This window comes from Monodelphis domestica, chromosome 2 (genome assembly GCF_027887165.1).
Source record: "Monodelphis domestica isolate mMonDom1 chromosome 2, mMonDom1.pri, whole genome shotgun sequence".
NCBI lineage: Eukaryota > Metazoa > Chordata > Mammalia > Didelphimorphia > Didelphidae > Monodelphis > Monodelphis domestica.
This window is the reverse complement of record NC_077228.1, coordinates 406344747-406370836: the sequence shown is the minus strand read 5'-3', so window position 1 is coordinate 406370836 and position 26090 is coordinate 406344747. Positions and strand designations below refer to the sequence as shown.

General features: G+C 36.1%; 1 protein-coding gene across 3 annotated transcripts in view; it reads left to right on the top strand.

Annotated features, from left to right (window-relative positions):
* Positions 1–361: 361 nt before the first annotated feature.
* STX7 (syntaxin 7) overlaps positions 362–26090 on the top strand; it is a 65750-nt gene continuing 40021 nt past the window's right edge. Inside the window, exons 1-3 of one of the 3 annotated variants that reach the window (XM_056818798.1) lie at positions 403–498; positions 5633–5721; positions 11423–11578. In XM_056818798.1, coding sequence (XP_056674776.1) covers positions 11479–11578 — 100 coding nt within the window. In that variant the 5' untranslated portion in view covers positions 403–498; positions 5633–5721; positions 11423–11478. Of the gene's footprint in view, positions 499–544; positions 664–5632; positions 5722–11422; positions 11579–26090 lie in introns of those variants that run through there. The other 2 variants (XM_007484573.3, XM_007484574.3) reach the window with 2 other exon arrangements.

Genomic DNA, 26090 nt, shown 5'->3' with positions numbered 1-26090 from the left:
TTTTTAGCAATGAAATGCAACTTAGTCACAAGGATTATACAAACGCAAGGATTATACAAATACGCAAGGATTATACAAACAAGTTTGGGCCTTTTGTGTCCTCCAAGGGCGGAGGCTGCTTTCTTCCTGGTAAAGGAGACGGTCTGATAACCTTCTTGTTCCTTTTGGCAAAGATCTGAACAGCTCCTTTCGAGAGAAGGGCTAAAATACGTCCTCCGCGCTCGCGTACCGCGGCGCTTAGGTCGCGTACCCTTTGGCTTCCCACAGAAAAAAAGGGAGGGCCGGGAAGGAAAGGGAGGATGTCACTCAGCGCTCGGGGCCAATGAGAGAGGTCGAGGCCCCGCCCCTTTTCCTGGGTTCTGCAGCAGGGTGAGCGCCGCAGGGAGGCGGCTGCTGTGTGAACCACCGCCCATCAGCTGAGAAATTCAGCCGGGTGCCTTCCGGGACGCATAAGGGTGGCCGCCGGTGGAGGAGAAGGAGGAAAAGGTGGAGGTCTTGGTAAGAGGACATCGGGGGGCCCCTGGACGTCAGCGCGCCTGCTGAGCGGTGCCGATGCCTTTGCGGCCTGCCTGGTGTCTGCTGGGGTCTCTGCGGCGTTCCTCCTGGTTTGGGTAGCGTTGTGTCCGTTGGCCGCCGCCCTGGGTTTTGCCGCAGCAGCAAGAGGTGCTTCGGGAAGGGCTAGCTGAGCCTCCGGGATTCGCAGGTCCAGAAAGAGCGCCCCTTCTCTCCACTTCCCTTCCCCCTTCCCGGTTGCTTGGGCGGAGGAGGCCGGAGCAGTTTCTAGCTCTATTGGGGCTGAGGGGCGTTCTTTCTGGATCTGACAGAAGGCGGGGTGTGTTGGGGGGGGGGGGCGCTAGTTCCGCATTCTTGGCGAGCTCAGCTGGCCCCAGGACTGCCGACTCGCCTCTCCCTCCCTGGGTGAGCCAGAGCTATCCTCAATTATATTCTCAGCTCTCTCCCTGTGGGTCTCTTTCCGGTTGCCTCCGTATTCCCAAAGCCCTGCCACCTGAACCTGTTGCTCAGAGAGGACGCTAGAGAGCACAGTCAATGCCCAGTGGGGCACCAGGGGAATATGACTATAATCTAACACGTCTATCCCTTCCTTGAACCATCCACATCTATTCTTTCTTAGCTCATCCGGGCATAAGCACCATGCACAAAGACAAATCCACACATGAAATTGGGAGGCAGGGAAATAGCTCATGGTGCACTTTCCAGCGATAGAAAGTTCTACTGGGAATCATTGCCATGAATGATAAGATGAACCAGAAATTCATAATCGTGTCCATAAGGGATGGAGTTGATCTCTTCCTCTTTTTAACTCTTGTCTTTAATAAACAAGTTTTAAAATATTCTTTCTGAACAAACAGGAACTGAAAAAAAAATAGAATACTGTACTGAAATAAATGAACGGTAGTTTATATTGTCGGGAAGTCACACATATGTTTTTTTAATTGACTGAAAAATTTCATTTTCCATTTTTAAAAAATTAGTTAATTATCAAGTATTTTTGAAAACAAAGAAAACAGCCCTTTACTAAGAGACTTAATCATTTTCTCCCTTGCATTTCTTTTCAGTAGAAAAATCCATTGCTCAGGTCTGGCCATATTTTTTTTAAGCTTTTCAAATCATTTTAAATGGAAATATAATACCTTCAGTGTATTGAAATTGAATTTATTTGCACTGCCTCCAACATACTCCAGTAAGGCTTGTTGTGAACAATTTCTTGCCTTTATGCAGATTCAAGCAAATAATTTTGCAGGTTTGTGAAATACTTCCCAGTTTGGTAATGCCCTATAAATTAAGTAGGCAACCGTTCTGGTCTAGCCTATGCCACACCTGTGCAAAGATTGATAATGGATCTGACTTGTCTTGGGTTTTGGAATGAGCCTCAGTAGCAGATTGTCTTCAGGAGTTTGGTTGCTTCAAATTTATGACTATGCAGTACTCTGGTTTCTTAGTTTCCACATCAATTTATAAGAAACAGTATTAACTCACTAAGTCCTGTCCCATCTTCCCCCCCCCCCCCCACCACCACCACTTTACTTTTACTCTCCTTATGATACAAATCCTATAAAGTCTAGCCTTTAGTTTTCTCTAAGTTTCAGATATGAGTGCACAAAAGTAATAGAGTTATTAATAGTTTAAGTAAAAATGAACCTAATATGGGCTTTTAGTTGATCCAGAAATTGGGTGCTGAAGGGTTCAGTGAACATGAAAAAATCTTGTAGTAATGTAAGCTGGGATTGAATCAAACTTGGAAGCTAGAAGAATTTGAGTGAAGTGAAATTAAAAAAAAAAGTTTTAGAGTGAAGCTCCCCAAAGAGTGTGTGATGGTTTCCATATTGAGAAGCAAATTTGTCAACTACCTTTTGTTACTGAATGATAGCAATAAGGGATTAATACTGGAGCTGTCCTTTTATTGGTGTAGGAAACTTCTAGGTGTGGAAATTGCTTCTATCAATAGAGATCCCTTTTATAGAGTTGCCTAGAACAGTGAATTGTTCAGGGTATGTATATCAGAGGTGAGACTTGAACCCAGATCTTCCTGTGCCCGAGATCAGCTTTATCTACTTCACCAGGTTACCACAGTAACAACAGGAATAAATAGAATAAATAGAAGAACAGGCATAATTGATGCATTTTTAAGACACTTGAAACTTGATGCTGCATAGGTATTTCTATATTATACTTCATGCCCTTTATTCTATCTTTATTATGAATGTTCCCTTAGCATTCTAGAGATTTTCAAATTAAGAAACAAAACAAAACAAAATCTATGAGAACCAGATGCATCAAATGATATAATTTGGGGCCTTTTAATTATTCTTAAATTCTGTTCCTTCTGTTTATTGTCATTGTTCAGTCTTTCATTCCCTTCCAACTCTTTGTGACCTTATTTAGAATTTTTGTTTTGTTTTGGCAAAGATATTGACATTTCCTTCTCCAGCTCATTTGTATATATAAGGAAATGAATGCAAATAGAGTTAAGTGACTTGCCCAGATCAAAATATCTAGTATTGTCTGAAAGCAGATTTGAACCCATGTCTTCCTGATTCCATGCCTTGCTTCTTTATTCACTGTGCCACCTAACTTTTCTTTTCTTTCTTTTTTTTTATCATTAACTGAATGATTTTGTTATCAGCAATGCAAGAATCCAGAGAAACTCCATGGAAAGAGGTTATCCACTGCCATAGAAGATAGCTTCCCTTTTTTTTTTTTTTAAATAACCCTTACTTTCAATACTAAGTATTAATTCCAAGGCCTAAGAGTGGTAAGGGCTAGACATTTGGAGTTAAGTGATTTGCCTAGTGTCACATAACTAAGGAGTGTCTGTGTTCTTATTTGAATCCAGGACCTCTTGTTCTCAGGCCAACCCTAACCCTAACCCTAAATTTGTGCTGATTTCTAACCCTAACCCCAACTCTAACCGTAACTATCCACTGAGCCACCTAGCTGCCCTTTCTCTCATCTTCTATAGTTGTTATGAATTCATAGTGCTCTAAAAGGGGAGGAGGAACATAAATCCTACCTTCATTCTGGTTTTGGCCTTCCAATCAATCAACAAATATTTATTATGTGTTAACTATGTGGCAGAAACTGAATTATTATGTGTTAACTAGTCACAAAGAGTTGCACAAGACTAACAATGAAACTGTGTGTCAGGCCCTTTAACAACTGCTGGGATACTAAGAAAATAGGTCCCATAAGTGCTAGAATCTAACAAATCAATAAAATTAGTTTATTGCCATTGTCTAAACTCTTTTAAGTACACTTGTTTATGTTTGTAACCAAGCACCTAGTGTAGTGAACTGTCTGTTCTTTAGTACTTAAAAGATTGATAATTAATTGCTCTGAGGATTCCTTCCTCTGTCACTGGTCACAAGTCTTTTATGCCAAGGTAGTTCTCATAAGTTTCTGTAGTCAAATAATTTATCATTCTACCTCCAGTAATTGTGTGACAACCCTGAAGATTTAAATACAGTGATCCCTCACCTATCATGGGAGTTCTGTTCCAGAGACCCCTTTGATAGGTTTGATTCAAGAAGTAACAGTGTTAAATTTATTTTATTTATTATTTATGTATATATATTTTAAGGCATTATAAGCCCTTCCCACTCTCCTATAAACATTTTCCATACTCTTATTAACTTACAGCCACTGACCCAATCAGCACCCAAGATATAGAACACAGCGCTGTGGTTGGTTGCCTTTCATTCCGTTAGCCAATAGTGTGCCATGATAAAAGTGACTCTGAGATACAGAATTCAATATATATATTTTTTTAAAAAATCCAATTCAGGGAAGCCCAGATAAGTGAACCGCAATAAAAGGAGGGATGGCTGTAGTCTTTTTCTCATCCAGTGGACACATAGTCTATGCCTAGATCCATACCAAAAACCTTTTAAGATACTATGTTATCATGGCCTTTAATAACCCTGGATCATCTTGGTATCATGATGGGACCTTACCATAGGCCTCTAATGGGGGAATTCCACATAGTAAGCACAATAAATTGAATTTTTTAAGTGGAGTGCCCATGCAAATTTCATGCCCCAGTATAAATATGCTTTTACCCTAATTTTAAAACTACATTGTCTAATAACTAAAGGTGCTATTTAGTATAACTTTTATTTGAAAAATCCAATTTCAACATACAGTATCTTTAAAATGCTCTTTAGAAATAACTTAAGAAAAAAGATCAAAGGTTGATATTTGTAGCATGAAAGAAACCACTGTCAGTTTTTTTATTCTTTTCCCTTGGCGTCTTTGTATCCCCAAGTTTGTTTGGAAAGAATGATGAATTGGTAATTAACCTTGGTTCAGGACTCAAGTTTTTAACTTCAGATTAGGCAAGCCACTTAACTTGTCTAGGATATTCATTTCTAAAATGAGGAGTATAAAATTAGAATTTTTTTTTTTTAGTTTCAAAACTAGTGTAGGAACTGGGGCTGGAAATTGTTTCATAAACTGATGAGTTTGTCATAAGAGAAGAGATCTTGTTTCTAAATAAAATATTACCAAAAGTTATGTCAGAAAAAAAATCTCTAGGTTTAAATATTTTTCTTTTTTAAATTATTGAGTCCCTAGATAGCTAGGTGGCTCAGTAGATAATCAGGCCTAGAGATTTTTGTGACCTCAGACACTTCCTAGCTGTGTGACCCTAGGCAAATCACTTAACCCCATTTGCCTTAGCCTTTACCACTCTTCTGCCTTGGAACTGATAACTTAGTATAGATTCTAAAACAGAAGGTAGAGGATTAAAAAAAATTAAAAAAATAAAGGAAATTAATGAACCTAAGGATTCTCAGGGAGGTTTTTTCTTGGAGGGGGTGGTCTTTGAATTTTCTTCTCTCAAATGTATAGTTGCTGCTTAATAAATGTCTTTCCAAGAGAACTTCTTCTACCAACCCTGGCAGATCATTCATTTTATCATAAACCCAAGTAAACAAGAGAAATAATGACTTGTATACATTGATCAGGGGGCAGTTACTTGCAGTGGATAGAGTGTTGGGTCTGGAGCCAGGAGAACTCACCTTTCTAAGTTTAAATTTGACCCCAAGCACTTACTAACTGTGTGACTCTGGGCAAGTCATTTAACTATGTTTGCCTCTGTTTACTTATCTTTAAGGGGAAGGAAACTCCAGTTTCTCTGCCAAGAAAAACTCAAATATGGTCATGAAGATTTGGATGTGACTGAAAACCACTGAACAGTAACAAGTACATGATAACAATCTTCATTTAAGTTCTATTTAATCATTTCTTCTCCTTATTTATAATTTTACAAACCTGAAATTCTTCCAGCTTTTTGAATTCCTTATATTCAAGTTCCAGTTTATCATCATTTAGATTTTTATTGTCACCTAATTTTTTTCTTTGAGCAGGTGTTTTGTGTAAAAAAAAAAGTGTTCCTTTTTTCTATTTTTGCACCTTTCCTCTTTTCCTTCCACCATCACTTACTTATTTTGAGATGATCAGTTCTTTGCTTTTATTCTAAAGACATAGAGAATACTTCAAAATACAGTAGCTAAGGTAGATAACATCCAACAGCTTAACACTATATACAATAGCTATTTGTTGCATAACTAAGGAAAAATTAGCACTGTTAGTAAAGGAGGAAATAGGGTGAAACTGATGGTGGATGGGGAGCAAATGACATCTGCTTTTATGGTACATTTTGCTCCATGCTCTGCTGTGTTTCATGAGCATCAGCTTGGTGCAGTGGGCCCTCAACAAACTGCCCAGTTCCTCATCCTGTTGCTTACCTAGGCAGCCACCCATGACCTTGAAATGACGCCAAATGAAAATACAACCTAGTTAAACTGTCTGAGGGGAAATTTGTTCTCAAACTTTAGTAGAACATATTATTAATGTCTCAATTGATTACATCTGTTTTGTTTCTTTTGTTAGCTAATTTGGTAACTTTATCTTCTACCAAGTAACAAGCTCTGTCTGATAAATGCTTTTTATATGATACTTTATTATTTTGGAATCCTGCCTAACATGTTAATTCCCTGAGAGCAAAAACTTGGGGATGTTATAGAGTTTACTGATTGCTCTATTTAATATGAAAGTTGATCATTTAATTAAAAAAATTTAATCTAAGAAAAAAAAAAGAGATTCTAAGAGCTTAGAGTTCTTCAATGTTCATGACTGGCTGAAGTGTTAACCAATTTAGGGGATAATGTGTACTAGAATATGTGAAAAAAAGGACTCCTTTTCCCTCTCCACTGTTGTCTGATATGACCTATCTTATAGGTCTCTAACTTCCTCTTCCTTCTCCTTTACCATCTAAGTTTTCCACAAGGGAAAAGTGGAAGCATTTTAAATAAAAAAAAAAATTCATTTAGAAGCTAAATAGACCAGAGGAACTACATAAATGTCCATTCTTTTTTTAATGAGAAGTTCTTAAAAAAAACAACTAGATATAACTGATACTATTTCTTTATTCAAGATGATAGCTGCATTGGTTATATAGAATTCTCTCCTTCCCTGGCTCTGTCTCTTTCCTTTTCCTCTTCCTCTTTTTTCTTTCCCACATTTTCTCCTCTCATTCCTCTTTTCTCTTCTCCCTCTTCCCTATTCCCTCTTTTCTGTCTCGGTCTCTCTCCATTACTCTATCTCCTTTGCATCTCCCTCTTTGAATGAGAAAACCCAGGTTCAGATCCTGACTCAGCAACTTATTATGTGACCCTTAGGCTGCTAGCTCGTGCCTGAGTCTTCTAATGGGAGTCAGAATATTTCTATCACCTGTCTCACAGGATTATTGTGAGGATTAAATGAAAATAATGCAGGTAAAATACTTTTAAAACCATAGAATGCTATATAAGTAAATTTCCGTGTGTATATACACATATATCAAGAAAAGATCACATTTTATGTGATTGTTCTCTGCTAGAACTGTTTCACATTCTAGTTCCCATAGATTACAACACACACACACACACACACACACACACACAACTTTTTGCTTTTTAAAATTTTTTAAATTGCTTCAGTCTTCCTGCTAATGGCTCATTTAGCTTTAACAAATATCTCAGAAAGTAGTTTTAGGTAAAAATTTCTCTGACCAATCCCTGCATTTTATGGAGTGTGAACTTATGAACTTAATGTCTATTCAATAATACTGCCATATAGTAGTGTAAGTTTTTATACCTATTTTTTAATCAGAGAAGCAAATATATGAACTTAGTTTAAATGACTTACCTGGTGTCCTCTAAGCTATCTGTTCCTACATTCAATGAAACTCCTCACCATGGATTTGTTCTGAATCCTGCTAGTTTTAATTAGCCCCTTGTTTCCTGTTAGCTTCAAATAACACTTTATAAAAAGGACAGGGTATAGTATAAGGAATTGGTATCAATCATTGGGTCAAGAATTTAGATTTTATGTTAAAGATGTTGGGGTATCATCATAGGGTTATCAACAAGTGGTCCAGAGGGTCTTGAATTCTCTCTATATAAAATGAACCTTTTTTTCCCCCATCATTCTCCAATACAGACTTTGTACTAAAGCAAAAAAAATCCCAGTGTCCAAATAACAAACCGTACCCAGTTCAAGCCCTTTTCAGTTTCTGCTTACTTTCTCTCCTCTACTTTTCTGAATCCTGCTTATGAAGGCCCATTTTTCAAGAATCCAACTTGAATCTCATGTTCTCTGAGTCTCCACCTGTGAAACTCTTCCAGAAACTTCCAAATTATTATACTTTTCACCACACCATTAACATTCAGTTATTTTTCCCCTTTTGTATTTGGTTCATGTGTATCTCCTCAAGTGAAAAGCAGAATCTTTGAAGTCAGGGACTTTGTTCCTCATAGTTCAGCCCATGTGTGTGCTAAATAAGGAGCTGTTGGTTAAAGGGCAGGGGGAGAGGGAGGAGGAAAGAGTCAGAAGGCTAACTAGCCATGAAGATTGATTGAGTTCCGTTATTATGTGACAAAAACTTAGACTTGTCCTATCAGTTTGAAAATTAAGAGAAGGGCTATGGTGTAAAAAAGATTCTGTAAAATGTGGGTAAAAATATGAATTCCTAGGAAAGAGAGAAATATAACTCCAAGTTTATAGGCCCAGGATATTGGCACATCTATGTTATCAGTAGTTTGGATGTTAAAAGTGAGAGAGAAGAGATTGTAAGAAGATATTGATGATGGATGTGGACAAGGCTGAGGGAAAATCTTGAGAGAAGAAAAGATATTGAATCTAGACTGCAGGAAAAAAGACTGGGGAGAGATGGGCTTAGGGAAATGATTTGCCACCATTTTAATAAGAAATGGACCAGCTGAATTCTTCTGAAGGAACCTCAGTGGGGAAGGCAATAAGCAATTACTTTTTTTTATGTGTCATACATTGTACTTAATGCTTTAGAAATATAATTTCATTTTATCTTCACAACAACCCTTTGAATTTGGTATGATCATTATCCTCATGTTACAGTAGAGTCCACTGAGACAAGACAAAAGTTAAATGTCTTGCCCAGAGTCACATAGCTAAGGAGTAGCTGAAACTGGATTTGAATTCATGTCTTCAGATTTCAGGCCCCAGTGCTTAATCCTCTTCATCACTCAGCTACCTCTAAGTGGTTCTGGTTCAGTTTGAAATAGGCCAGGGATACTTGGCAGCTCTTGAATCACTGTTCAATCAGTGACCCAATTAATCCTGCTAAGTAAGCAGTCACCCTAAATATCAAAAAAAGACCTCATACCAATTTCATTGTGGAGGCCCTTATCGTGAATTAGCCACCTTGGTACACATTACAACAAAAATTCTACCTACTACAGACCTTTGACCTGGACTGACACTAGCCTAGCCCCATGGAGTCCAAGTAGAATTAGACTTGCCTTGGAGGTTTGGTGGAGTGAACACATTTCATTCATTCAACTGCAAATTATCAGTTTTGATCTGCTTAAAGTCTGCCTCAAACTTTGTTATTTATTACATGACTGGTAGATTTGTCCTTAAATAGCCACAATTATGCCCCCAGGACTTAAAGTCATGCTGGATAGAATCTTCTTTTTGCAAAGAGCTCTAGACTAGGTTGAATGGAACATGATTTCATCTTTTTTATTTGATTCATATCTAAACTCTTTGAACATTTTGTTAATGATCTTGTCTCTGTTGCTTCTTTCTTTTAAAATTTAATCTCTGAAGAAAAATAATTTCCATAGTGACTGTGGAAAATGTTTGTTTCAATGACCTCTTCTTAGGCAGAATTAATGTTTTCTTTTCTAGTCAGAATTTCCAGTATCTCTGCTCTTTGTGAATCTTAAGACAATTCTCATTTCTTGACATTCTTTTTAGACTTGATTTTTGGGGACATCTCTAATGTTTCTCCTACTAAGGTGTCCTTATGTTTTTCTTTTCTCTCTGGAATTCATCTGGAAGTCTCATAAAATGAGACCTTAGCTTTTTTTTTTTTAACCTTTACCTTCCATCTTAGAATCAATACTGTATATTGGTTCTAAGGCAAAAGAGCCATACGGGCTAGGAAATGGGGGTTAAGTGACTTGCCCAGGGTCGCACAGCTAGGAAATATCTGAGACCAGATGTGAACTTAGGGCCTCCCGTCTTTAGGCCTAGCTCTCATTACACTGAGCTACCTAGCTGCCTCCTTTAGCTCTGTTTTTAAGTGATTCTACATATTATTTACGTTCACCCAATTTGATTTCAATTAACCATGTTTATTAAAAAACACTTGGATTTATATTTCCAGACCTGATTTTTCATTCTTTCTGTTCTGAACTTCTCATTATATACAGAAGTCAACCTTTGACTTTCTAGTTGAATCATATACTTACCAAATTAGATTTTTTAATTTCTTCATCCTATAACTTTTAAATTATTTGTAACACTAGTCTTTCCAATGTCTTTTATTACTTTGTAAAGTTCTTAACATAAACAGTATGGGGGGGGGACTTATCTTTTTTATTATAGTATGTCACTGGTGTTGACCTTTTAAATCCTTCCTGAAACTTTTAACCTGCAAAGCTACTCCTCCAGCCTAGAACTTTTACCCTGATCCCTTCTTTCCAGATGCTTTTAGGGCATTTCTGCTTGAACAACTTGTTATAACATCTGGATCATACTGCTAAAATTTACTTTCATTATTTTCTTCTAAAACTTGACTTCCCCGTTAGTAACTTGCCTATCCCAATCATGGCAAAGCTAACCTTTCTGATCCCTAATCTTCAGTCATTTTTGACTCCTTGCTTTCATTCCCAATTTCAGTTTTCCCCATCTTTGCCATCTCTGTAGTCCACACTCTTATCCCAACACTTCTTATCTTAACATAGAATCACTACATTCAGGAATACCAAATTAGAATACAAAGGAGCATGGAGAGCAAAACTAGAGTGTGTTAAGTACTCTATAAGTAAAAATCTGTGTTAATTAAGTGAATTGTATGGGATATGAGAAATACCCCAAATTTGATGGTTTGTGTGTGTGTGTGTGTGTGTGTGTGTGTGTGTGTGTTCATGTGTCCATTGGTGACCACATTTAGTTAACACACCCAGAATGGGAGGATTATATACATTTTCTATTATTAACTAGCAATCATCTGTCTCTTGCAAAAGTACAGAATCAGTAACTACATATTAAAGAGACTTTGTCTTCAAACATAACTCATTGGGGGCAGTAGTTTGAAGTGTTTTGCTTAAGATCAAGTATATAACATTAAATATATTTAATTTGATTCTTTTCTTTCGATGTCAGTTTCCTTTCATCTTAAACATTTTTTCCTTTTTTTTGCACTTGGAAATACTATATAGTTTAGGTTATTAGCTATTCAATATTTCTGTGTCTTTACCCTATGAACTGATTTGAGGAAATCAATTTCACTTTTCTGATTGATGTTTTTTAAAAAATCAACTTTTAAGTGATTTTTTCCATGTAATCATGTAGCTCTGTTTTACTTTTATTTTAGGTGAACATTTAGAGGAAACTTCTAATCTTTCTCCCAACATCTGATGAGATTGGCCAATGAACAGATCAGCTATGTCTTATACTCCAGGAATTGGTGGAGACCCAGCTCAATTAGCTCAACGCATCTCTTCTAATATCCAGAAGATCACACAATGTTGTAAGTTAGAATTTGGAATATTTTTTCAGGGAATGCATTTGAAACATTTATTCTTAACTTAAATATCAAAAAAGGAGCATTTCCCTATATATAGCAGAACACAAAACGGAGATTCTTCATGAAACTACAAATTTCTATTTCATACTATTTGCAATACAGTAAATTCTATACATTACTTTTGAAATAGTCCTGATTATTATTTCTTCTAAATTTTCTTCTGCTTTGTGTATTAATTTTTTAAAAACTATCCTCTCTTATTTATTTATTTGTTTGTTTATTTGTTTTTATTAAAAACCCTTACCTTTTGTATTATAACCAATACTGTGTTTTGGTTCTAAGGCAGAAGAGTAGTGATGGCTAGGCAATGAGAGGTTAAGTGACTTGCCAGGGTCAAAAAGCTAGGAAGTATCTGAGGCCATATTTGAACCCAGGACCTCACATGTATAGGCCCGTCCCTATCTCTGTGTTGGCAATACTATTACTACCTCCCTGAACTCTTAAACCCCTTCTTCTATTCTGATCCAATAGAAAACCAAGAAAAAGGGGGAAAAATTCTTGTAAAAATTATTATAGTAAAGCAAAACTGAGATATACAATGATTATAACCTAAAGAAAAAGTATGTCCTTTTCTGTACTTTATGTCTTATCACCTCCATGCCAAAAAGTAGATAAAATGCTTCTGCATATGTCTTTTGGAAACATGTTTATTGCATTGATAAAAGTTAAGTCACAACATTGCTTTCCTTATATAAATCGTCATGTTTACTTGACTTTGCTTCAGTTTCTACCACCCAAGATTCTCTGAAATTTTCTCAGGTCACTTTTTTATGAGTCAGCAGCATTTCATGCTGAATTTTTAAAATATTCTATTTTGTTTTCAGTTAATAACCTCATTGGAAGAGATTCAGAGAAGGATAGCAGATAATTGAGAAGATGATAGTATAGAATAGTATGTGGGAAATTACTAAAATATCCATGACTCAGGCTTAAAAAGTAAGATTTTATGGTTGGACTGAATATTTAATTGGTTGCCAGGGATTTAATTTCTAAATCCCAAAAATGGAATTTATGGTGGTTTATTTTTACAATAGAGGAAAGATATTAAGGAAGAGAGAAAAGGGGAGAGAGAGACAGAGAGAGAGACATCTATATCTATAAATGTATATATAAATATAGATATAGATATAGAGAGAGATGTGCCTTTCATCCTTTACACTCACCACGTTGTCAGTTCAATCAGCAGATTCTTTTATTAGCATCAGCTCCAGCAGGCTCCACTCCAAGAGGGTCTCTTTCAAACTCCAAGTGGCCCTCTTCACTCAAAGTCTCTCTTCACTCTGTAAACCTCAAAATTTCTTAGACTTATAAATGTTGGAAATTTCACCATTGGGAAATTTCATACTTGAAAAATTTCCTATTGATAGTGGGTCTTGGCTATTGGAATGTGAACCCCATTGGCATGAGAGTTTCCTCCTCCTCCCTTCTTAAGATTACTTTAGGACAGAAACCTTTTGCTGAACAATGGAAAGGACTTTGACCTATGCTTAAGCATAGAACAGGAATTTCTTTGAGTCATGATTGATTTTAGAATTGATACAATGGAGATACTTGGAATCAATCTCCACCCTACTCAGTCCTAACAGGATTGAGGAAGGGCTGCAGCATAGATCAAAATTTAATTATTCCAATCTCTACCCTACTCAGGTTAACAGGATTTAGGAAGGGCTGTAGCAAAGGATCAAAGATTTAATTATTTGAAAATATGACCTTCAACAGACATGTGCAAAGCCAGAGACCTCTGGGTGGTCCTGGGTTAAGCTAGAGCCTCCATTGGCACAGGGAAATTGATGGATGGTGATTGGTAGATGTGAGAGCTGAGGGGAGGGAATTTGGAGGGTTTCCTTGAAGATAGAGGGGTCTAAAGACTCAGGGTGGTGGTTGAGGAGTTTGTCTGAGTGGTTGGAGTGTGCTCTGAGAAGCTTGCTCTGAAGGAAGCTGAAGGTGGGGGCCTCTGAGACTGTTTCTCCATTTTGGTCACGTGAGTAATAGGGACTGATCTCTTTTCTTTGCCCCAGCTATCTAAGGGCTTGGGCCTTTCGGCCCAGCCTAAACGGAAGGGGTATTTAAGCCCTATTCCCTTCTCTCCCTCCCTCTCTCTATCTCGAATTCCTTTCTTCCTCCTGTTGTAATTAAACTCCATAAAAGATTGACTGCTGACTTGAGTTTTCATTTAGGAATTACATAGCTGAATTCCTTGGCGACCTTAAATTAATATATATCAGTCTTTTAAAGTGATTTCCTTGTCACAACTCCAGGTGTCTCTCTTCAAGTCTCTCTTCACTCCAAGTCTGTGTCTCTCCTCTGTGTCTCTGTTTCCACTTTTAAAGACCTTTTCCTCTTGTGTCACTTCCCCTAAATTTTTCTGCCTATCAATCACAGCCAACACTCCACTCCAGGACTGCCCATTCTTTCACACATGCATCACAGACCTCCCACTCAGTGTATGAAATGGGTGTTCATATCTTTTTGTGGTTAAAATCCAAAATGGGTAGAACTTTAAGTACTGTGTTTACACTTCAGGGGATTACAATTTAATCTTCACAATCAAGGAAGAACTAAGTACCTTCAATATTACAATCAGGGGAGAGCCAAATACAATCTTCACAAGTAAAATCTTTAGAAGAGACACCATTGCATAGATGTCAATTGTGAAAGGTCTGGCCAGGATTAATATGGAATATACTCAATATCAGACATTTCTAATGATAATCTTCCTCTCAAAAGAGGTAAGTTTAGTACAATGCAACATTTGAAATGTGGCCTACTAAGAATTGTGTAAGCAAAATATATGATGAGTTTAAAGGAACATTTTTTTAAACCCTTACCTTCCACCTTAACCTCAAAACTGTGTATTGGTTCCAAGGCAGAAGAGAGGTAAGGGCTAGGCAATGAGGGTTAAGTGACTTGCCCAGGGTCACATAGCTAGGAAGTATCTGAGGTCATATTTGAATAGCACCTCTTGTCTCCAGGCCTGGCTCTCAATCCACTGTGCTACCCAGCTGCCCCCTGAAGGAATATTTTGATGGACTCCTGAGTCATAGATATATAAGGTTGTTGAAAAAAGTAGATATATTTTTATAATTATGTTCATTTATCACCCTTGAAGTTAATGTTACAAAGGGTGACTATAAGGTTCCTCGTAAACTGTTCCCTGTCAACATTGTTAGATATAATAATATTAATAATGATATTTATAGAGCAACAACTATGTGCCTGGCATTGTACTAAGGAGTTTTTATTTATTATCTCACTTGATCCTCACAATAACCCAGGGAGGTAGGTGCTATTATCATTCATATTTTATATTTTACAAATGAGGAAATAGAAACAAATATCTTAATGATCTATAGCTATGGTAATATTTTTTCTAACTCCTTATGCTATCTTATGCTTTCTTAACTTCTCTACAGATTCTTTAACATTTAAGATATTTAAGTTTCCTATATAATGTACCCTGTACTTTCCCTATCACTAGTTCTCTAAGCTTTGACCTTCCCTTTTTGTCCCTGACTATTCTCTTTCCCTGATCTAAGTTATGTTAAGATTTTTAGTTTGATTCCTACCCTATGTTAGTACTCTAAAATTTACATTATGGGCATATATGTTTTCTGTACAACTGTTACATATGATACATACATATATACATGAGTTCTGCTTTGGAGTCAATCAGACAGAAAAATTCTTTTTTTTTTTCCTACCTGTTTGAGTCCTGCAAGAACTTTATTTATAAGTTTGTACATTTTTCATATTATGGGTCTTGCTTATCTATGACAAGGACTAAATCAGTGTGTTTTATGGTTATGTCCTAAATATGTTGTGTGGCGTGTGCATACTTACTCCCTGTAGATGGTTATCCTCTTCACAAGCTGACTGATGTGTCTATCTTCTATTGTTCTGGATTTATGTGTGTGTTGGATACATTTCCCTTTATGTGACATTAATATGTTAAAGACATCTTATGTGAGAGGTTCATTGAAATTCTTTGTTTTACATAGTTCATAGGTTGAAGTTCTTTTGGGTGTGTGTGTTCCTTGTTGCACATTTAAAGTCTATTTCGGTATTGGAAGGATTCTTTTCTCTCTGGTCCAGATCTCTTCATCTGTGCAGGAAACATATTTCCCTGTCATCTCACTTTGATCATCGCTTTCTTCTCCTTGTGCTGGAACATGCATGTGTGTAAGATTTGGGTCCGATATGGTGAGTGTGGGTTGTGTAAGAATGGTTGATATTGTATGAGTGTGTGTAAGAACGGTTAAGATTGTGTGAATGTGGGTAAGACTTTGTGTGTAGAGTTTTCCTTGTTTGCTTTAGGATTTTTGAATGTCTGTAATATTCTTCTTGTCAGAGAAAGTGTGTGAGTGAGAGATGGAGAGTTAGATATAGAGGAAGGTTAATGAGGTTTATAATCAGTCTTTCTTCTGTCATCATTCGTATCTCATCATGACTTTGATCAGGGCTGTCCATAGCTTGTGTTTCCTTATTCCTGTCAATTTCACTCTGGGTTTGTACCTCTTGTATATGGTCTGGGGCATTTTCTGATCTAATTTCATCTGGGCTAGTTGGGGCAATGTAGCGTTTGATTTGTGAAGCATGGTACCGCGATTCTTTGTCCCTTTCTTTCCTGTCAACATTGGACCGTGTCTGATTTCTTTGGCACTGGTTCTTGTGGGTGGCTTTTGCCTTCCTCTTAGAGAAACAGTCTGCAATGATGTTTCTTGGCACAAAGAATAGGGTTCTCCTTTTCTGGGGTCTTGGGCTGTCTCAGTCAGTAGGGTGGGGTTAGATGTTCCATTCATCTGGCTTTCCCTCTAAGCTTGCCCCAGAAGCTGCAAGCTGTATTCTTGGTGGATTTCTCATTTGTGTGTGTGTAGGTTGCTGGACATGTCTCTTGGTGGGGTGCCATCCCTCTCTTCCTCCCCCTTAGGAAGATTCTGTCTTGGGTGGAGGATGAGAGATACTGGGGATATTTTGTAGTTCTCTCTGTATTCCCCTGAATGGAGTGCAAGTACCCCTTGGACTGTTGGAGGTGATTGCAGGGATGCTGGGTTGGAGTTTGGAAGATCTTAGTTAGAAGTGAACTAGGTACATCAGGCTGCAGCATCAGAGATATTACATATTTGAGATATTGCCTCTTTCTGACATTAGGCCTGGACCTGGCTTTTCTCTTTTCCCTAGCTAAGTATCTCAGTTTTTTCCCCTGTGGGTGCCCTAGAATTTTTCAGATGGTTCTGAACTGCTATGATTTCCTTGTTGACAACATGGATTCTTCCTGCCCAGTTTCTCTTTCCCAGTTCAAACCTATAGTCTCTAGTAGACTTCTTCTGGTTTTCAGATCCTTGATATAGTGATACAAAGAGTTTATGTTGTTTCCGGACACAAAGGCATGCTTTTAAAGTTTGCCCTCTTCATACTTGGGTATGGTGAAATTGTTTGTCTGTGCTCCATCTTTAGTATTGTTTTCCTTTAGCTTGAGGAATGAAGAGGTAACTGATTCTTCCTATCCCTTTTTGGTCTGTGAGTCTATAGAGCATGAGTTAGATCACTTTCCAGTATTGTTCCCTGTCTAATTTCTTTGATTTGATTAGGGCTTCCTTAGATGCTGATTCTTAGTCTTTTATTTAGTCCCTGGAATTCTGGGTCTCTTCCTTTCTGCCCCTCCCCCACATTAGCTGTTTCTTGCTTCATTGGATCATTGGGTCATTCCTTCTTTTGCATCTTCTTCTCTTTTGCAAATTCCTTTCTCTTATAGAGGTCAGTAGCCAGAGCAGAGAAAGGAGAACATGGCCAGAGAGAAAGGCCAGAGATAAGAGATGGAGCATCTTATTCTTGGTTGATGGAGTAGAATGGTCAAAATAGGGCTTTTTAAGGTTGAAGAGACCTAAACATTTTTGCATGTCATAAGAAAGAGTCAATAGAATGGAATAGACCGAAGATGACTTAAGAGAAAAAGAATGATTTTCGGAGCAAAGTACTGGAGTAGGTGGTGGTGGGGGGCGGGGGGAAGATCACTCACATTTAAAAAAAAAATGTAATTATTTATTTAGAATATTTTTCCATGGCTACATGATTCATGTTCTTTCCCTCCCTTATTCCCTCCTCTTGGAGCTGATGAGCAATTCCACTGTATCATTGTTCAAAACCTATTTCCATATTATTCCTATTTGCAAGAATCATTCACATTTAAGGATTATATAGTTCTTCAATAGGCTAAGTATAAGGTTAAAGTCTAACTTTAGTGATAGTAGATTCAGGAGGAACCACAGATAATGAGTAGTAAAGAAATTTTCTGGTGTTGCGGAAGGGAATTGAGTTAACATTTTTATTGACCTCAATCTTTTTAGTGAGACAGGAGGCTAGGACATCTGCTTTGGGTTTCAGAGTAAGAGTATAGTTGTTGGTTTTTGTTTTTCTTTTTGGGGGAGGGAGAGGGAATGCAGCTAGGACAGTGCACTGGGCCTGGAATCAGGAAGACCTAAGTTCAAGTCCAGCCTTAGTAATTTACTAGCTATATGAGATTGGGCAAGTCATTTAACCCTGTGTGCCCTGTTTTCCTCATCTGTAAAATGAACTGGAGAAGGAAATGGCAAGAAAAACCCAAATTGAGTCAGATACAACCGAAAAATGAGTGAATAACAACATAGTTAAGACCTTGAATAAGCAGGAAAAAAATCTGGATTAGTCTCTATGAGCAGTCATTCAGAGGGGGAGTTTACAAGAATAAATTAGTTTTTGCTAGTAAAATTTGGCAATATAATTGCTATTTTAATTCCTAAAGATTAAAATAGTTTTATTAAGTTCCCTAGACTACTCATTAAACACTATTCTAGAAGGTAGAAAGAGTTAATATACCACCTAGTTATTTCACATACAGGTTTCATATTACCAGAGAATGATTTCTGAAGATGATGACCTTCAACTTGGTCAACAATATTAGCTATTACATGCTTCTGTGATTTAGATAAGATAATGGGTGTTAGTACTTTTAATGGTTGTACAGATACAAACAGGCTATTTAGGATGAGGAGAAAAAGACTTAGTCCTAATGAGGCCCCTTTCTCACTGTTTTATATATATTCCAGGAAGACCTTATCATCTCTCAGTCCTTACTGGTCTCTGTTCTTTTGGTCTCTCTCCAATCTGTTCTCTGCAAAGCTGATTTGAAGTAATCTTTCTAAAGACAAGTTTTTCCATGTTTTTCTCCTTTCATAAAACTTTACTTGATATTGCATATGAAATAAAATGGAATAAAAAATTCTTATCCTGACATTTAAGACTCTCCAAAATCTTACTCCCTCTTACCTTCTTTCAGACTTATTTTGATATTATACCTTATCCAAACCTTCTTCTAAATTAAAGGGACAATTATTCATACCCTCACTTCCCACCTAAACCATCCATGATATTTAGAGTGTTTTCTTTTATGTTTTCCTTCTGAGTCTATTTGCCTTCTTTCTGAAACATTTGTGGATCACTCAGTTATCTGTGTACTTTCCTTCTTCAATTTTCATTATACTATACTTATTTATGACTATGTTATATTTCTCTAGCAGAATATAAGACTATTGAGAGTGGAAACTGCTTTTTTTCTTCTCATTTTATGTTCCTAGGACTTAGCCCAGTGTATTACACACAAAAGGTACTTGATAAATAATTGTGGAACTGAATTTACAGTATGTGTCCTGGCCCTAATACAGTTTCATCTTATCTTACCAAACTTTGGTCTAGTTTAGTAGATGATAGAGAAATATCTTCTTTATACTTTCCATTCTATTCATTAGCACTAGAAGTACCTGCTTTGACAGATCCCTTATTTTGATGTTAGGGAAAGGAGAATTTTTTTGTTCTTTAGTTGAAATATGTTGGAATTTAATGGTGAGGTCCAAATGTGCAGATGAAAGAGGCCAGTTGTCATTCCAAATATGGTAGTTCCTTATTAGTAGAAAAATGGCTATATTAGGAAGAAGAAATTATTTCAGGACTACCCAGAGAGAAAATGTGTTTTCTCCTGGTAAGTATGTTAGGGGGTGAGATTATTGAAGGAAGCATTTGTTGTGTATGAAATATGTTGAAATTGGAACTTAAGTGAGCAATAGGTCTTAGAAAGGAGGTCATTTGGTATTTTCTCATTAATACTTCATAAGGGAAGGAATTAACTGGGTAGTAAATATGTTCCTGGGAAGATATTTGCCATAGTGCCTATTGATGTAATCACTATATAAGGGGCTTGTGATTTCAAAGAGGTTAAAGACCTTGAATTTGGAGACAAAAATGTTAGACTCTTGAAGTTGAAGCGAATTACTATCAACATAAAAGAGGTGAAATACTATAGAAACATTCCCACTGTATAAATATATTCTTGGTAATAAGATTATGATATCTTCCAGATCTCATAACATTAAGATAAAATGTGAACTGCCAGGCATGATGGTATAAGCCTATAATATTTTTAATTACTGCACCCTGGGAGGCAGACTGGTGGGTCCCTTCAGCTCAGTAGTTCAGAGTCACAGTGGGTCAAAGCCAGTCTGATATCTACACTAAATCAAGCACCAATATGGTGAGCCCCTGAGAATAGAAGTCAACAAAGTACTTAAGGAAATGAATGCTTGTTATAGTCAGAAACTAAGCAGGTCAAAACTCTCATCTTTATCATTTTATAAGGAGATCTAATCTCATCTCATTTATACTTAACTAAAATCATACCAATGATGATCTGTAAGAAGTCCAGAAGACAGACAAAGCCTGGGTTATAAGGACTAGTCTTTGTGTTTCTAGCATTGATCCCAATGGAAAAGGAAATCAGAGAGGTGACTTCTTTCCACTGAACTCCTTGGTAGAAAGATTGTACTACATCGTTTGGCACCTAAGTATTTACCATTACATATTTTAGGTCTACTACTTCCTTCTAATTTTACCTTGGATGAGTAACTTAATCGTTGGGAAGTCTTAGTTTTCTTTTATATAAAATGAGAGATTGTGACACAGTGATTCCTAAGGTTTCTGCTAACTCTAAGACCTGTAATTATGTGGGAAGAGCACTTTAATTCTAATGAATAGGATTGGTAATCCAATTAATCCACAAGCATCTATTAAGCATCTACTATCTGGTGAGGTATTGTGATATTCCTGGGGGGATACAAAAACAAGAGTGGGAATAGACACTCTCCTCAAGTTTACATGTCTACTTGCCTAGAGTTAGAAGATGACAATTGTTAGAAGAGGGTTATCTTAACGCTCTTTATAATTTCCTTTATAATTCCTTTATAATATCCAGGTCACTTGGTTTTAAATCTGTATTCTCCAAAGTGGACCTGTCCTAGTGACAGGTTTAGCCAATATAATTTTTCAGACTCAGTTTCCTCAATTATAAAATGGGTGTGGAGAATAAGTCTTATCTTACAGAGTTTTTGTGAGAATCAATGAGGTAACATGAAAAGTGTCATGCCAACTTTAAAGCATTAAATAAATGTTAATTGTTGTTGTTATCATCTCCTATTGTAAATTGGCATTCTGAGTAAACTATCTTTTATGAGTTTGGTTTGCATAATCCACTGCCCCCTTCTCCCCCCACCTGTTCTCTAACTAGTGAACTGGAAAAAAAAAAATCAAGTTTCTGACGCTGTGGAGTTGATCAGTTTCAGAACTGTCTTTAAGCCACCAAAAACCCAGATATCATGAGGTCTGACCTGATCCAGAAGCCAGTTTTTTCTTTTATTTGCCACCTCTCCATTACAACATACACCAGAATTGAGTTCATGAGGTTGGCTTAGTTAAGTCATTCAGTTATAATATTTTTAAGTGCTATATGCCAGACAATGTGCTATCTGTTGGTATAGAGTAAGTATTCTAACATCTAGCATAAATTCACTGTAGAAACCTTGTGGAAATGAGAGACAAAAGTGTGAACTTTCACTTCACTTTTTGGGAGAAAATAAAACATCTACAAAACAAAAAAGCCTCCTAATAGTATATTCTATGTTTGAATAATAAATACCTCAAAACTTTAAAAACGCCTTCTTCACAAAATCTGAGCTCTTTTGAATGAATACTTAGAAAAGAAACTTGAAGAGAAAATGACATATAGATAGTATTTATGCTAATAACGATCTCTTGATGGGAGATGTAAATCAAAGAATTTGAGTGAGAAGAAATCTCTAAAGCCTATAATGATCAAAAATTCTTCCCATAATATTTCCAAGTGGTCATCCCATCTCTGAGACATCCATTGGAGGGGAACCTGCCACCTTCTAAGGGGGCTTATTTCTAATTAATTGTTAGTAAGCTTTTTCTTGAGTCAAACCTGCGTAATTTTGCCTTCTGGGACAGAAAGCCTCTTAATCTTTTAGGTCTCAAATACTAGGTAGTCATCTTAAGTATTATAGTTAGATCAATTAGCTTTTCAGACTGTTTTTAGAAAGAAGATGACAACTGATATAATTTTTCTCAAGTGTCTGTTCACTGGTTTTATGCAGTAGATTGGAATGTCAGATTGCATGAAGATAACTTAGGTGAAATTCTATCCAAAAATATTGGATATTTAGGTTTCTTGGACATTGAACCCTGAAGATATATTATGTATAATAAATACCATTTGTGGGCAAAACATAAGGCAAATAATTATATACAAAATATGTATAATGTATTAACATATGTATATATACACATAGATATGTATACATATGTATATTTTAAGTTGAAGATTTAACTTAACCTCTTTTGGGAGTAAAAAAATCCTACACACATTTGTTTATACATCATTATTAAATAGGCATTACAATAGTGTCATTAAATTATTTTAAATGTTATCTCTAGACAGGTTAACCTTTTTTTTTTTAACTGAGATTTTACTTCACACCCAACAAACTGGCAAAGATTGCAAGATGGAGGCATTCAATGTTGGAAAAACTATAAGAAAACATTACTTTTAAAGTGACAAGATAACCTTCTAAGGAGAATTTTATTTAAAGGTTATAAGATAAAACTACATTAGATGTCTGGTTTCATGGCATTTTGAGAGTCTCTTCTATAGATTTTCATGAAAAACTAAAGAAAACTATTCCCAGTAGGAGTTAGAGTTCTTTTACCCCAGAAACTCTTATAAACAACAAAAAATATTTAACTTAAGTTCTTAAAACTGTAGATTTGGGTCTCTAAAAAATGATAACTTGTCTATTTCCTATAAGTATAAATAATTGACCTAATCATTGTTCTTTTTTCCATGTAAGTTTATGTTGAGTCAGGACTTACTGAATAAGGTAAGGTTTGTAAAAAGTAAGATTTGGAGTGCTTATAAATACACATATCCATAATTTGAAAAGTATATGTTGTATAACCTAGATCAAATTTCATACTATCTCTCTTAAGGGGGAGGGACAGAAGTGAGGGAGACAATTTAGATCATATAACTTCAGAACACATGGAAAATAGTTATTACATACAGTTGGAAAAATAAAATATCTTTAAAAATGAGTAAAAGCATCATATTAGACTTGTATCAATTTTATTGTTCTTTTAAAAAAGTGTTAGAGTAGCCAAAAAAAAAAAGAGAAAAATATATGTGCCTATAAGTAGAAGTGGGATCTCCTTCTGAAATGTGGTCTATAAGATTTTACTAAAATGGAAAAAAATAGATTATTAATAATTATCTTTACCAGAAAAGCTGTTTAATACTTATTGCTGGGGCAGCAGTCAAAATTGTAGTTAAACCTTGGAGATAAATATGCCAATGTGAACTATTCTGACTCTGTGTGAACTCTGCCTCACTCAATGTGAACACTGCCTCTGAAGCAAAATTTCACTCCATCCAAAGATGCTTGTTTATATTGTGTTATTAATCATGTTAATGACTACTCTAGCATTGAGGCAAGTGAAGTAGAATTGATGGTAGGAGGAACCCTGGATTTAGGGTGAGAAGAAATGAGTTCAAATCTTTGCTTGCCCGTGTAATTCTAATTTGACTTTGGGGATTTAACTTCACTCCCTGGAACTGTTTCCATATGTATAAAGTTGAAGAGAGTGAGTTAGAAAAAAATGTAAAGGAGGAAATCTTTGCTTCAAATATCTGAGAAAAGCCAGATATCCAAATGTGTATATGTATTTACATATCTGTTTGAGTGTGTATATTTACCTCCATGTTATATATGTCTGTTTGTCTAGCTAGCACTAGCTAGCTAGTTATCTACCTACCTATATATGTTGCTGTGTCATTCCCCAGTAGATAAATAATCAAAGTGATCAAAGGATATGAACAGTTTTCACAAGAATTACACATTATAAATGTCCATATGAAAACATTTTGTAAAATATAGGATTGTACTTGGGACTTAAAAGGCAACCCAGGAAGGGAGTAGGTAGAGATGAGGAAGGAAAGCTTTCCAGGCATGGGGGACAGAGAAAATGCCCAGTGCTGAGAGGAGTGTCTTCTTTAAGTAGAATGAGGCTAGGTTATGAAGAGTTTTAAACACTGAGGATTTTGTATTGGATCCTGGAGGCAATAGGAAGCCACTTAGGCTAAGCAGCAGTCTGAGAATACTTCAGCCACTATTTATCTTAGTTGCATATTTCTTAACCTTTTATCATCTATAAAGCTACACTACCATTTTTGTTATGTTCCTTTTTTTAAATGTCACTGATGAAGTTTTTGAACGTTGTGACACTAACTCATTTTCCCCATAAATTCTGTTGTTTTATTGTGCAATTCCACATAATGTGGTGCTTTGGGGGAATGAATATTATATGTTTACAAATGAATATATACATCCTATTATCAGAACAGCCTATATTTCGTCTCATTACATTCACATACCTGATAAAAATAGGAGCATTCAACGTCAGTGGGAAGACAGACATACTGGTACACTATTTATCAGTAGGGCCATGGATTTTTCCAAACATTTTGAAAATAAGTTTGGAATTTAACAACAATCCATATCCTTGGATCTAATGATTCCAGTACTAGTGATGGGTTTGGGAGATTGGTTTTATTTTTTATTTTTTTCATATTCCTCCCTGCCTCCCAAAGTAATTTTGAAATGGAAACAAAAGATATCAGATGGTAATGCTTTATTTCAAGTAGGAGAGAATTGGACTTGACATATAAAGTACCTTGTAGTTCTTAATCCTCTGTGTTTCTAGTAAATTAAAATAGGTTTAGACTTCCTTTTCTTCTCTTCCCTCTTCCCTCTCTCCTCCTTTTTTTTTCTTTTTTCCTCTTTCTTTCTTCCCTCCCTTCCTTTTTTTCCCTTTCTTCCTGGGAGAGAAAAAAAACAAAGTGGCTATATATTCGAATTCTTGTGAAGTTAATTTAGAATTGTGGTTATTCTTTGTTTCTTTCAAGAATGAATATAAATGAAATAATCCTCTTTGAAGAGAGATCATGTCTTCTGTATTTGACTGTAAAAAAAAAAGCTCAGTTACTGATTCTCATAATATTAAAAAAATTATAATCCCATTCACCCCAACCCCTATCAAAAAGTTGGGGAAACTGCATATGTTACATACAGGTTGAGTTATTTTTGCTTGAGCAGGTGGATATTGAAGAGAAGAAGAAGGATGGTTAGGTAAAGAAGTTTTAAAAAATATATTATATTTTCCAAAGAACTCACTTAGGATGTTAATTCTGAAAAATACTGGTTGGATTTTTAAATTTCCTTGGGAAGGAACAGTAATTCAACAAGCTTCACTGCCTCAATGGACAGGATTTTCTTCATGACTAATTACAGATGCTGATTTAGATCAGTGATAATCATGAAAATGAATTTGTTAACATAGGGAATATAAACCACTTCCTCTCCCCAATTTTTCCCTTAAAAACCTAGTTTCAACCTATCCTTCTAGGTTTTCTCTCCCACTAGAGTGGAAGAGTCTTTAATTCATGGGATTAAGGAGTATCATAAAACTAGAGCTTCAAGGAACCTTGTAGTTCATTTAGTCATACTCCCTCATTTTGTAGATAAGAAAGCTAGAACCGAGGGAGGTAAATTGATTTGTCCGACATCATATAAGTAGTCAGAGACAAGATTTAAAGCTGAGTCCTCTGAGGAAATTTGTTGTTAACTGTTAAAAATCATTTGACTTTGAAGGTGAAAAAGCCTTGGGTTCTTTATTTTTTAAATGAAGAAATTAAGCTAAATAATTTCTAAACCTTCTAGCTCTGAAATTCTATGATTCAGTTCACTAAACATTTATTGTCTCTATGTTAAAGGCCTTACACTGAGACAATAGAGGTGGGAACAAGATAATCTTTATCTTCAATATAAAGATCTTCAATCTTTATATTCATTCTACTGGGTGGAAGAGAAAATACAAAGTACAAATTAATATGAGATAATTTGAGGAGGGAAAAGCAGTCAAAATTGGGCTGACCACAATCATTTCTGCTCAAGAAAGTATTTAAGTCCATCCTGTTAATAAGGACTAGTAACTGCCATAAAGTATTGAGTTTTCAGAGAGT